The sequence below is a fragment of the Sceloporus undulatus genome, unplaced genomic scaffold, assembly GCF_019175285.1.
Source record: "Sceloporus undulatus isolate JIND9_A2432 ecotype Alabama unplaced genomic scaffold, SceUnd_v1.1 scaffold_18, whole genome shotgun sequence".
Lineage (NCBI taxonomy): Eukaryota > Metazoa > Chordata > Lepidosauria > Squamata > Phrynosomatidae > Sceloporus > Sceloporus undulatus.
The window spans coordinates 317,856-332,050 of NW_024802940.1; the positions used below are offsets into that span (position 1 = coordinate 317,856).

Sequence of the window (14,195 nt, forward strand, 5' to 3'; positions counted from 1 at the left end):
AGTGGCGGCAATTCACAGAGCAATTTTGTTGGTAATACAAATATTTTGGCATTTACTAGCTAATTAACCAATGTAGTATGATTTAAAAATCCTTCATCCCAATTTAGGATATAGATTGTAGAATTAAAGTCAATATGTTGTATGTCTCTCTTTGAAGTTCCTATGTTGAAGAATGAGCATATTAAGCTCGATAACAGAATGTTCTAAATTATTTAAATCTCTATCTGTTTACACCCCTGTTTGTGATAACTGCTATTTCTAACATCTTATTTGAATCCATTTGTGTGCATTGAGACTGGCCTGTTTGTTGAAGGCAGAAGGCCATTCTTGGAAAATACTATATGGGGCTATACAGCCGCACACCTTTGCCCCAGTAAGCTGTGGCACCGACCTGCTCCCTAAAAAGAAGCCACTCTAGGCAGCTTCTTTGAAGGGGTGCCATGATGATGCTCCTTTTGGCCCGCACTGTTTGGGCACTTGGACACCCATGCGTCATCATGGTGCACCCCGTATGGTGCATGGGCTGCGAAAGTAGGGCTGGGCGTGTGTAACCCTATCTTAGCCCTCGATACCTCAACCCTATCTAGCCCTACCTTCAGGCCGAGGCTGGCACAAAGTGCCGTTCTGTTTAAGGCTTTTGTTGCACTGGAAGATCTGGAGGTGAATCAACCCTTCATACTGTAGCTGTGACATTATTAGGTCTTTTAATAGTGTTGCCTGAGCAGATGTTGCTACAAGTTGGCATCTGGATTTGTTGCAGGATCTGGTACTTGTGTCTGTGTATCTGTTTGTACATGGTTTGTTGATGCTTGCGAGTGGCTGTTCTAGATTAGGCACAATAAATGCTCAGTGTCTGTGTGAGAGAAAAAGCATTGATTCATTCCTGAATTCACATTGATTCACTCCTGAATCCAGAATTAGGTGTCCAGCATCAATCACATAGCTGGGTGCCTCGTTCTGACCTCAGAGTGTGTGACTAGCTGGTGCTGCATTGGGCAGCACAGCGGGACATATTTTAAACAGATGCATGGCATTGGAATAGAGGACTTGGGATCTTCCAGGAAGATACAGAGCAAACAGTGAGTTTTCAAAATCCATTCTAAGAAGCGTATATCTCAGGTTTGGTACTGAATGGGCTGGATCTCTGGTCTGTTGACACCAGAATTGAGGTTTGGGCTGTGCATTATCTGGATTCTCTGCAAGAGGACGGCGGGAAGACGATTTATTGGCCCTGCAGACATGGTCCAGGACACCATACTCTCTAACTGTCCCAGTTTGGCAAAGACCACCTCAATTAATCCTGTTACCTCACCTTTTCAGCTGCTTTTGAAATGTTTCAGTTCCTCTCTACTCCACTGATTTTATTCCTTTGTCCTCAGCTTACTTCAGGTACTGTAAACTGAGGGGCAGTACAAACGGGCTGCTGGATGTCGCCCCTTTCTGCACCGATCCGCTCCCTCTCAGGAGCAAAAAGGGTGCTCTAGGCAGCTTCCTGGAATGGGTGCCATAGGCATGCTGGTGTGCCCTAATGAGACCCTTCCGCATAGTGCCTTTTGGGTGCAGTGCTGCATGTGTGTCAACATGGCACGTGCCGTATGGATGGGCGTGCACCATAATGGCACCTGGGCAGTGCAACAAGGGCTTTGAGCATGTGAACGCTCAGCCCCAGCTGAACCCTACTGCGCGTACAGGCTGGCACAAAGTACTGGTATATACAGCCCCTGAGTTCAAAGTGTAAAAGCAGTTTGCTCTCAGTTCCATCTCTGCATATAATTATTTTTGTTTTCATTGTAACAGTTCCTTTCTCACATCAGCCATAAGTATGTATTGGGGCAATATAGGTTAACAGTTGTAGATTCTAACCTGTCAATGCTAAGGCCCTAATAAAGTTTTTATACAAAAGACTAACCTTCTGGAAAACACAGAATAAAATACATTGACCCAGCCTAACTTCCTAGTAGAGCTAGTTCGCAGGTATACAAACAGTTTCAAGGCTATGATAGGTAGTAAAAGGGTTTAATGAACAATAGCCTTAGCAGTGTTACTGAGGTTATGTTGCTCTATCTGCCCCATTGCATTATCATACCAGAGGATTAGCCTGTCACATGCCAAATACCATCTTATAAATATGATTCCTGGTACTTTTTTCATGCTTCTGCTAGTAAAGGGTACATGAAAGTAAACAACTGAACTTGTATCACAGACTTCAGTATCTGGAAGCCACAGATGTGAATGCTTTGGCATTGAAAATCAATTAGTCTAAAAGAGCAAATGTAATCATTGTCATGGTATAATCTGATGACTCTTATCAATGTTAAACTTATAAAACTTCAGTGTATAAACTTAAGCCATCTATACTGATGGATGCCACCTTACTTCTCAAGAACTAACAATATTAAGTTTTTTTTCTTTTGTACTTCATGGTATATTCTAATATTTCTTTACCTGTATTTTGTTACCAGCTCTTTCATGTGGCCTATGTCCTCATCAAATTTGCAAATTCTCCTCGTCCAGATCTGTGGGTATTAGAAAGATCAGTAGACTTTGGAAGAACCTATAAACCATGGCAATATTTTGCTCGTGAGTATCAATTTTAGCTTCTTTTAAGTGCAGTTTGATATCTCATATGAACTTGTGAATTAGTAGTTTGCTACTAGTTTACTAATTATTTACCACTGAAACCGCCAATGGCCAAGGGGATGGCAGCATATGAATTCCTACTTTTGCATTTTATGGAACTAGGGAGAAAGTCTGTAGCCCTATGCAGAGACCATCTATTAAATGTTATATGAATGCTGTAGGCCAGTACAGTTATAACAGACATGGAACCAGATGATGTTAGTGGAACGTAACTTTGTTTTAGACAAAGTTAAAGCTCTGCTAGGAAGTTAGGCTGATTTGTGTGTGTCAATGTATTTTATTCTGTGTTTTCCAGAAGGTTAGTCTTTTGTATAAAAACTTTCTCTGAATGAGAGAGAGATGCATAGAATCAGTCTGTGTGTGAGACAAAGGACAGTGCAATGTATTTTGTCAGAACAACTGTGAGCCGTGGGGTAGACCAAGGGGCAGGATTTGAATTACCGGGACTATTTGCTTTTTAGTGTGGCCCTTCATGATAATTTACATATTATTGTTGCGTTGTGCTCTCAAGAACTCTTTTACACTATACAACTACAGCACTATTATTCCACTTTAACTGATATGGTTCCATCCATGCAGTTTGGGGGAGGCATTTAGTATTCCCAGCAAGAAAATATTAGTGCCTCACCAAACTACAAACTACAGGATTCCATAGGATGCTGCCATGGCAATTAAAATGGAATCATGTGGCATAAAAGAGCCTCAGGAAGGACATTTAAAACAGAAAGGTCCTGGAAACACACCCTTTCCCTCTTCTTCTCTTTAGATTCTAAGGCAGATTGTTGGGAACGTTTTGGAAAGGAGGCAAATGTTCGTGTTAGAGAAGATGATGATGTCATTTGCACTACAGAATATTCTCGGATTGTGCCTTTAGAAAATGGAGAGGTAAGTCCTGAACAATAAAGACAATAATACTACTTACAACAGAATCCTGGAGAGCCATAGAATTCTCACAATTTAAGCCAAAATGTAGGTCTTGAATTGGTAAATCCTTGTCATACAGATAATCTCCTTTTCCCTATTAGCAGGACTTCCTGGATTAATAAATGCTGCCTGACATGGATAAAGCTTCCAGTCAGCTCCTAAAATAGTATAGTTCCAAGAACCAAGTTAAGACCTAGTGGTGCTCATTATTATTCTACAATAAGCCCTTTTAAAAAGAGCTTTGGGTCATTTTCTTTCATCTTTAAAAATATCTGCTGTGGTTTACGGGAAAATTCCACACAACATTTGGTATTTTCCCACTGTCATAAAAAGTCATTAATTAAAAGGCCTCATTCAGTGTCAGTAGTCAATTACTTCATGAATCCATGCACCCAGTCTCAAAAATCACAGTGATCAAACCCTCTGACTTTTTACCAATATAACTGTATGTTAGGAATGTGTGTACTGTATAACCATTATTGATATTCACAGTAATCACAAGTATTCTTTGAAGTACTTTATTCAGACAAAGCATTTCAGTTGTATTATTTTCTTTGCATGGAGTTCCATTCAGATGAGTCACAGTGCAGATTCCTACATATCACTAATAGAACAAGGCTCTTTCATCCTGTAACAAGCTGTTTTCTTATCGTAGAAATAGTTTGAGAGCCTAAGCAATTGAAACATTTTAAACATATATGACTCAGTTTTTGACATACTGTATGGGTAACCTATGTCCTAAGGGCCTACCTTGTTTGACTTGAGATTGTAAATCAGCCTAAGAATATAATTGAAAAATGGTGTCATCATCATTGATCAATGGAAAAAACTGTGTTTTTACATATGTGTATTTGTAAGGTGCCAATGGTTCCCCATGCATTTCATAGGGTTTACATAGTCTTGTCTATAATCTTCATACCTCAGAGCACTGCATCTTGGTAAGTGTAGTTTAAAATGTCAAGATATAAGCTAAAGGGCATAGACTATGCAAAATCATAGAGTTCTTACTCATATCCATTTTAATCTTGAAAATAAATCTTGTTGAAATGGCACCTGTTGTGCCTCAGAATGGATTCTTGCATACATGTACCTGGAAATAAGTCCCACTTATTCAATGTAGCTCGTTTCTGGGTATACATGTATTGTATAGCCCTGCAAGTTATCTAGAAATTTTTACAATGAGTCCTTCTTTCCATCTCTGCCCATTGCTTACATGACATAGGTACTGCTTACCTATAGTCTCCATTATATTTAGCTTTACATATTGTGGATGGTGTTGCAGTGCACTAGCAACTTTATTTAAGGATCTGCTCAAGTCCGCCCTTTGTTTAAATAAAGGTTTCAAGCAAGGGTCAAAGACCTCATGTACACAATCTTTCTGTAGAGATGTGTAAGTTGCTTGCTATAAGTTTGTCTATACTTAAAACAGATCTCTCTCTCTCATTATCTCTTTTCTTAGATTGTGATATCCTTGGTAAATGGTCGCCCAGGAGCAAGTAACTTCACCCATTCTCCCACACTTAGAGAATTTACTAAAGCAACAAATATTCGTTTACATTTCCTCCGAACCAACACACTTCTTGGACACTTGATATCTAAAGCTCAACGAGATCCCACAGTGACACGCAGAGTGAGTGAAAGTAAATAACAATTGATCTAAAGAGACACTAGATCTTCTATTCAGCACTAACATTTGTTTCCGATCCACAAAATATCTGGGCAATTTGGGTTAGTTTTATTTTGAAAGTAAAATATTCCCCCATTAACTTTATGAGGAAAAAAAAAAAGGAGAAATAGGAACATTGGTCACCTCTCCATATGGTGTATTATGTCAGAGATATGGAACTTTTGGCCCCCCGGAGGTTTTCACAAATATTTTCCATTGGTCATGATTCTGAGAGTTGAAATCCAACATCTTTGGAAAGCCAGAGTCTTCTCATTGTTTGATTATGGGTTGGTCACCTCTTTGAGAGTATAAGAAAAAGTCATTTATTTAATTTTTAAAATTGGATTTTTAATACATCTTTCTCCTTGGAGTTTCCATGAATGCTTCCAAGCAATGACTCCAAGCACTACCAACCAAACGACACTACAGTACAGCCTTACCACCTTAATAGCTTCTCTGTGGAAAATCTGGAAGAAGTAGTGGAAAAAGACAGGACACAGAAGACAGCATTATCTGGACCATGTATAAAATTCTGTTAATGCAGAAAGACAACCATATCATAAAAGCCTTTTGTAGAAGCTACTTCTTTGCGTGGCATACATGGAAGAATTTATAATGAGTTTGACTACTGTTTCATCTAGCCTTTTTCTGTTTCATTTAACTGGAAGTGGTTCTATGAAGTATTAGGCAGAAATGTCTTTTCCAGCTATCCTATGTAAAATTTTAGTTGTTGAAAGTGATGAATATATTTGGGACCATCTGTGTGTAAAACATCTGCTTTGTCACTGACCTATGGATTTCCCAGAGCTTAGAAAAATGGGTTTTTTAAACTGCACCTTCCAACTAATGGTCATACCAGCTCAGTTTTATGGGAACTGTACTTCAGAATACTAACCTTTTCCAAGCACTGGTGATATTGCTAGAGGTACATGTGTCATATTTTTCAAAATTTCTCTGCATGAAGAATCCACTGTTTTTCTCTTGAAATGTATTATATTGATCAAATAGTTTAGATACACAAAAAGGACCTATTGGACACATGCCCTGGCTCTGCCCCGAGGCTGGCGTGATGCTGCACACTGCACCACATGGTGTGCAGCATCATGGGGCTCCTCTGGAACTGCATTTAGATGATGCAACACTAAAGGAGTGGCATAAAGCCACAGCACCAGCAACTGCAGCGCCCTTTCCAGGGCACAAAAAGGAGCTCCTTTTTGTGCCATGGAAAGGCCAGATTGGAGGTGCGGTGTGCAGTTACCACAGCCCCAATCTGGCGAATAGAGGGGCAGTCTCAAATGGTGCCAGAAGACTTTTTTTTTTTATAATGAAACAGATTAACATGGCTTTCGAGTTCAGGGTGCAAGATTAGTTTGTAATCAGTTAACTCAGCTGGAGGGATTGGAGGAGTGGAATTTTGTACTCCTTTGTAAACTCACATGAAAGCAAACTGCTGCAGCCCCTCTTTCTTGTTTGTTTTTCCTCATTAATAACTTTTACCATCTTGATTTCACTCTGATATTGCTTGGCCACATGTGTTCTGATTTTCATTGGTGAATCATTGAATGATATGCAGTCTCTCTAAAAATGGATTCCTTTTGGCCTTCTCTGTTTTATTGTATATGACTATAGCTTAGATAGGGTGGAGAATCTTTTCTTGCTTTTAAAATGTACACAGAGGTTGTTACATTTATTGACATTTTCAATGAGTCACCCCAAACTAAGCCCAGCTTTATCTGTTATATATGTTTTAGTGGCAGGGAGTGGTGCTAAAATAACAAGCTTTTCCACTCACAGAGCACTATTTGGCTTAATAGGGCTTGCAAGTGACTTATAGTCCAATCCTATGCATATTTATTTAGACATAAATCCATAGTGTTCAGTGGGATTTCTTCCCAAATTTTCACTCATCTAGCAATATATTCCTGTAGTGCAATCCTATGCTTGTTTGCTCAGAAGTAAGCCCCCTTGAATTATGTGGAATTTACTATCAGGATAATCAATTTAGCGCTAGTACTGAAACCTTAATCTTATTAGGTTTATGGATTGACATCTCTGCAGTATTACACTGGAAAAACTGGCAGCTGAATGACACCAGTGACTAAAAATCCTGGAGAATGACTAACCATTTGAGATTATAAAGCAAGGCTACATTGCTTTAGCCTCCTCGTGAATGAATAGTGAGGAGGAAATGGTTTCTGTTGTGTTGTATCTTTGGCTGATATTGTGTTAATGCTAAATCAGTGTGAACAGACCTCTGTCTCTAAAATTATATCTTGACCAATACATCATTTTGAGAATCCCAACTTCTATTTAAATGTGTTAAAATGCTTTGAAGAAGGATTTGGAAGTGTGGGGCTACTCTTTACTGAACGTCCAGAAACCACTGAAGGGCTAAACACCATACAGTAAATAATTACAAAGCTTTGTGCAGGTTATCTCAGAAACCCTAACAATATCCTTTCAAATAAGCCAATATTAGTATCTTCCCAATACTATAAACGTTAAGACAAAATAGCTTGCAGCGGGTTCATGCTTGAGCTAAAAGACGTGAACTCACAATTTGAACTCATTGCTGATCAGTTAAATTATATCTATTCTCATGAAAGAGAGACTTTATTTCTTGCTCATAATGTCCATTCTTTCATTCATGGTTATATTTATCTTTTCCAATGTCTACCTATTCTTAGTCTTTAGTGAGAATGTCCCCAGGGCACACCTTTTCATTTTTCCACTCTACTTTTTTTATGGGGCAGGCTCATCTACTTCTTCAGTCCATGGGAATAAATAAATAAAAATTTAAAAATTCTATAAAGTGTGAGATTTAGTAGCAGAATAAACAGTGTGTGGTAGAGGACAGTATCTATGGTAATATGTACATTTCACTAGCAAATTCAAACGATCATGGTTACACTGATAACCTTTTACAGAAAACACTGAGAACAGGGTTAACTGTTACTTATCTACAAATTTTGTTTCTGCTGTCTAGTACTTCTACAGTATAAAAGACATCAGTGTTGGTGGGCAGTGTGTTTGCCATGGGCATGCTGAGGTCTGTGATCCAAAAAGTGAACCAAACTCACATAGGTAAGGAAACTAGGAGTACACTTAAAGTAACTATGCTTTCAAAATGATTGCTTTATGAATGGATGCCAGCTTATGCAAGTTTTTTTTTAATAGAGTTCACTCAAGTACATTAGCATGTTAGTGTTTCAAAGATGGAGATGAATGCCATTATTTTGTAATGGCCTCAGTGTCTTATTGCCACTTTTATGCATGTATTGTTTTGTCATCTTTGTACATTGACCAAAAAGACTGTGCTGCCATTCTCATAGTACATACTTACATTTTCCACCTTTGCATTAGGGGTAATGGGTGAAAAAGCCTTAATATTTGTTGTAGTGGTGGTTGGTGGTTTACATGTCACTAGGTTTATGCATCTGCTCTGGTGTTTAATCTGAATTGTTAAATAGCTTTCCAAGGTGCTGAGCTGATTTTGAGAAAAGTATTCAGCATCTTGGATAGCTCCTTTAAATTCTATACTAAAATTTGGAACAGATTCGCCACCCCATTTACCCAGAAGCTGTCAGGCACTGCTGGTGTATTGAATGTACAGTCATCCCTCCACATATGTGGTTCTGACTTTTGCAGATTTGATTATTCATAGATTTGAGTAATATGTTCTCTCTAGGTCTTCCAGCACAACTTTGCCAGAGGTTGACCATAGGCACTTGTAGGTCCTCTAGTGTGATTCTGTGGGCAGGATGTTGACCACAGAGTTGCACTGAAGGATTTAGAGATTCTATGGCTCATTACAGACGGGCCTAAAAGTGCGCTCTCCGTGTGTGCTAGGGTTAGAAAGGGGCATCCTTTCCGGACGCCCCCAACCCTAGGACGCGCGGAGCACGCACAAAATGGTGGCGGCCATTCCACACGGCCGCCACCATTACGATGTCACGACCGCGCCGCCTCTAAACGGGGCGGCGTGGTTGTGACGTAGTGGGGCCGCGCGAGGGCGCATAGTGCGCCCTTTCTGCGGCCCCGGAAGGAGCTCCGTTTCGGAGCTCCTTCCAGGTTTGCGTTGCTGGGCGCAGCCTTTACATGGCTGTGCCCAGCAACGAAGAGGAGAAAGGGGCCAAGCGACCCCTTTCTCCTCCTCCCCGCCACCGGTGGGTGTCCTTGGGACTTGAAGCTTGAAGCCTTTTGCCGCTTCCTCGCGGCCTGGAAAGCGGTGGATCGGGGCCTCGGAGGCTGCCGTTGGTGCAGCTGAGGCCCCAATACACCAGGGAAAGGAGCACCTACAGGCTGCCCCAAAGGGGCGGTCTGTAACGCACCCAAGATACGTGTTCTCTCAGGTAAAAAATTGTGGTTTTTTTAATATGTGGTTTTCCCACTTTCATGGGGGTCTTGTGTCCCTAACCCTAGCAAATGTGGAGGGCCCACTGTATTTTCAGATCCTGAAAAATTTGTGTTTTGTGGATTTTTCTTATCTAAATAGATTCATTATCCTAATAAATTTCCACTGTAATCCATGACACAGTTCACTGCTTAACATTCCACTGGTCTTTAGGGTGTGCATTCTTCCCCAGATGCAGTTACAGTACCTGAAATTCTCACATCCCACAGCTGTTAAAGGTGTAAGAGTTCTCCTCTCTTTTGCTCCTGGTGACAGTGATATGAATGGAGTTTATAATGTTTGGAGGCAGCTGCTTCCCTGCTTTCCACACCAGGTTCCTATCAGTGCTTTAGCCTCATGGTAACTTAAGCTTAATTTTTTAGAATCATTGGCCGGGTACAAATTGCCAGTTTGTGGTGGCCTGGGGCTAAAATTAGGGCTCGGGAGTATGGAGTATCCGCATGCTCCTGAGTCCTAGCGTGGGGCGGTGCCACCATTATGGCAGCCTCCCATCTGCTTGAAAACCTCCAGACTTCACCACACGTAGGGGCAGCATGTTCCAGTTTTGAACAGCTCTTACCACCAGGAAGTACTTCCTAATGTCTAGGTGGAATCTCTTTTCCTGTAGCTTGAATCCATTCCTCCATGTCATGGTCTCTGCAGCAGCTGAAAACAAACTAGTTCCTTCTTCCATATGACATCCTTTTAAATATTTAAACATGGCTATCATGTCACCCTTTAACATTCTCTTCTCCTGGTTAAACATACCCAGCTCACTAAGCCACTTTTCATAAGTTTCCCAACATTTTACCTTTTTTTAAAACCAAGAGACTGTGTCTATATGGGGACACTTTGGTTTGTGCATGCATGCATCTTGCGAAATTGTAGATAGTACAAAATAATAATTACCATTTATACTCAGCTATAAGTCGACCTCATGTATACATCGAGGTCAGGTTTGGGGCCAAAATTATGGATTTTGCCATGACCCGTGGATAGGTTGAGGGTAGAACTTGGAGGTTCCTTCAGTGTGTGTATGTGTGCGTATAGCAAGAGAGACTGTCATTGAGCCTTTTCTTCATTGTTTCAGCTTTCATTTCAACCAGATGCATGGGTCGGAGGGGGACTCTGAAACAAACAGCAATATCAACCAGTCACCCAGGACTCTTTCTGTTTTGCTTTTTCTTGCTAAACTCCTCTCCGCATGGCATAGGGAAATCTGAAAGAACTGCTATCACGCTTCCATAGTGACCTGTAAATAAGTCGACCTGGGGTTTTGGGGTCAATTTTTGGTCATAAATTTTTAGACTTATAGATGAGTATATACAGTAAATAGAAAGGAGGAAAAATAAAATGAGGTTTACTTAAACATACAGGTACCAGTGTGAATGTCAGCACAACACTTGTGGAGAAACCTGTGATCATTGCTGTCCTGGATATAACCAGAAACGCTGGCAGCCTGCAACAACCAGTAGCTCAAATCTTTGTGAACGTAAGTAGGATAATAAGATAGTTTCTTATTGTCAACAGTGATATCATGGTTTACAGCACAAAGAGGTACATTTTTCAAGACTGATCCAGATGATGGAACAGAATGATAAAATGAGTTCCCAAGTTTTATTCTGTTGGTCTCTTACAATCATGTGTTAACTGCAGAAACTTTAACTGCACACATTTTGTAAAGGTCCATTCCACATGGAGAAGTATAAGTGAGCAGATCATGTGCTGTCATTTTCAACTTAGTATTTCATCATCATTTGTTAACCTCAAGAAATCTAGCTATTTAGTCTGTCATCCTATGTTAACTACAGTCTCACTTCAGCTAATTTTTTTTGTTTGCATTACCCTTCTCTAATCTGATCTCTGCAAATTTGTTGGACTGCAACTCACATCATTCTCAGCCACTGGTCATGCTGTGTGGGAGTTATGGAAGTTGTATTCCAACAAAACAAGAAGGCCAAATTTGCAGGATCAGTTGATTGATCAGATGGTTGAAGAGACAATCTAGATAATTAGGAGGTTGGCATTTAAGATCTGTTGTTTTAGAAAATGACTGATGCAGTTGTTTCATGTTTCTGTGGGAACCTGGGCCACGATTTTCCAAATCCCACTCCAACATTACAACTTAAACCACTACATCACTAGCAACATCCTGAATATTCTATCTTTGCACAGACAGGGAACCCAGTATGCGATTTCAGTAAGACTTTTGCTAGAATCCAAGCTAATGAGCCTTTGATTTATGAGCCACTTTCCTATATTTGAGGTTAGAAGGTGATCATTTAGTGGTGAGATGCAAGCACTTTCAACAGAGTTCCAGGTTGAATCTTGATAGACCATGAAGAAAGATTATGCTATTGTTTATGGTATGCTTGTAATGAAGCTTTCATGTCAGTATTAAATGGGATATACTAATTCATTCTCTTTCAGCATGATCTGCCCTAGCCCGTAGGGTTGTGTTGTGAAGTCTAAGTGGGGAGGAAGATCGCCATATATGCTGCCTTGTGTTTGCTAGAGGAAAAGTAGTATATATAAGTAGCACATAAATTAATATAAATCTTGGCTTGTTAACTAACCAAAAGAAAGCAAGATTGGTAGCCAAAAAGGCTTTTGTCAATAAAAGAAGATTTTGAGTTTGGAGAAATTTGGTCATATTTAGAGTAGATGCATTGAAATCAGTGGGGTGTGAGTTGGACATGATTATCTTTATTCCCACTGATTTCAATAGGTCTGCAATAAGTATGACTGAGGGTGCATCTACATTGTGTAAAAAAAAAAAAGTAGTTTGAGACCAGTTTGTGTTATAGCTCCACCCTATGAAATCCTGGTATTTGTAGTTTTACAGAGTCTTTAGTCTTCTCTGCCAAAGAGTGCTAATGCCTCACAAACCTACAAATACCAGGATTCTGTAGGATTCTCTACCCAGGATGTATCCATGGCAAATTAAAGTGATGTCAGACTGCATTATTCCTAAGGTGTAGATGCACCCTTAGGCTGGATCCAGCCCAATAAATTACAGCCATGCTGTTAGTAGCATTTGATTTTTAGAAGCAGGATTTTGATTTTATGAGAGAATACTAGCTGCTTAGCAATGTGTGTCTTGCTCAGCCCAGCCAAGATACTCTTTCCTAGAATAGCATTATGGCTGGCTGTAGACGATTTTTTAAAAAACAAAACAACCCCCCCAAAAAACCCCAATAACAACTATAAGCCACTGTTTGGACAGCCCAAGAGGAACAGCTGAGTGTATACATATCTATTAGGATTAGGATTAGGATTTACATTTTCCTCAGCTTGAGACTCATATAAAGCAGCATATAAAGCAAACATAGTTAGAAATTCACAGTGTGCAAAAGTTACAGCATGGAAGAGGCATAAAGAACAACACTTCGACAATTTGATATAAAACATTTTAGCTGACAAATGTACAACACTTGAAAGTGATGGATAGTGCAAACTGTTTGACCAACTAAACATACCAGAACAAACAGTACCTGAATTCCACATGAGTGATACAGAAGGCAGAAAGAGAGATATGGTGTCGCATTTCTTTTAAAAGAAACATGATGTCACATTATTTGCTTATTTACAATCATTCCTTTTAATGAAAACAAATTTTTTCCATCTTCTGTATCACTCTTGTGGCATTTAGGTACTTTTCATTCTGATATGTTTAGTTGGTCAGATACTTTGCACTATGTTTGTTTTATATGGTATTTTAAATGAGACTCAAGCTGAGGAAAAACAATGATATTGAATAAATGATGATACAGAAATGTTTAAGGTAAAATATGTAGCATTATAGTGGCTTCTCACAGGTATAGGACAATGTTTCCTAGTCCTTTAGCAGAATCAGTCTCAATTTCTCAGGATCTTGGAATTATTTATGTAGGAAAAACAAAGCTGTTGTAGGAATGGAAGAAAATGGTGAGTGCAGCGAAGCAGTCACCAACAACATGCATATACCTGATGTAAGGGGTAGAGTTAAAAGCTGGGTCGCTTAGATATGGAGGAAGGTTAAAACATTTTTTTTAAACCTGGTGCCCTCCAAATTCATTGTACTACAATTTCCATTTTGCTGCATTGCACATTGAATGTTGAGATGCTTTTTAAAAAATTTATGCTCTTTTACTAATTTGCTCCACTGTTAAAATAAATTTTTTAGCTTGCAATTGCCATGGACATGCCACCGACTGCTATTATGATCCTGAGATTGAGCAACGTAAAGAGAGCTTAAATCTTTATGGGGAGTATCAAGGTGGAGGGGTCTGCATTGACTGTCAGGTAAAATATCCCTACCCCATCTGTCCTCCTTTTTCTTGCAGTCAATAAATACATTGTAATTGGAAACAGCACACAAAGAAATACTTATTGTATCTTGGAAGACTGGACCTTATTCAGTCACTACAGATATCCTTAAATTTTAATTTCTATATTATACAGTATGTGATTACTTAGGTACTAATCCAGTTGTATTCACTGGAGCAATTTTTAGTGTGTTTAGGATTGTGACCTAAACTATAAATCCTAAGCAATACAGTATAGTGTATTTTTAATTAATGAAATTGAACA

The 14,195-nt window shown here is 39.5% G+C and overlaps 1 protein-coding gene across 1 annotated transcript in view; it reads left to right on the top strand.

Annotated features, from left to right (window-relative positions):
- The window catches only part of LOC121917435 (laminin subunit alpha-3-like), a 177,831-nt gene that overhangs the window by 27,443 nt on the left and 136,193 nt on the right, over window positions 1–14,195 (top strand). The window contains exons 3-8 of the mRNA XM_042443401.1: window positions 2,463–2,580; window positions 3,407–3,525; window positions 5,024–5,194; window positions 8,217–8,314; window positions 11,000–11,115; window positions 13,789–13,907. Of these exons, the coding sequence (XP_042299335.1) occupies window positions 2,463–2,580; window positions 3,407–3,525; window positions 5,024–5,194; window positions 8,217–8,314; window positions 11,000–11,115; window positions 13,789–13,907 (741 nt within the window). The remainder of the gene's footprint in view (window positions 1–2,462; window positions 2,581–3,406; window positions 3,526–5,023; window positions 5,195–8,216; window positions 8,315–10,999; window positions 11,116–13,788; window positions 13,908–14,195) is intronic.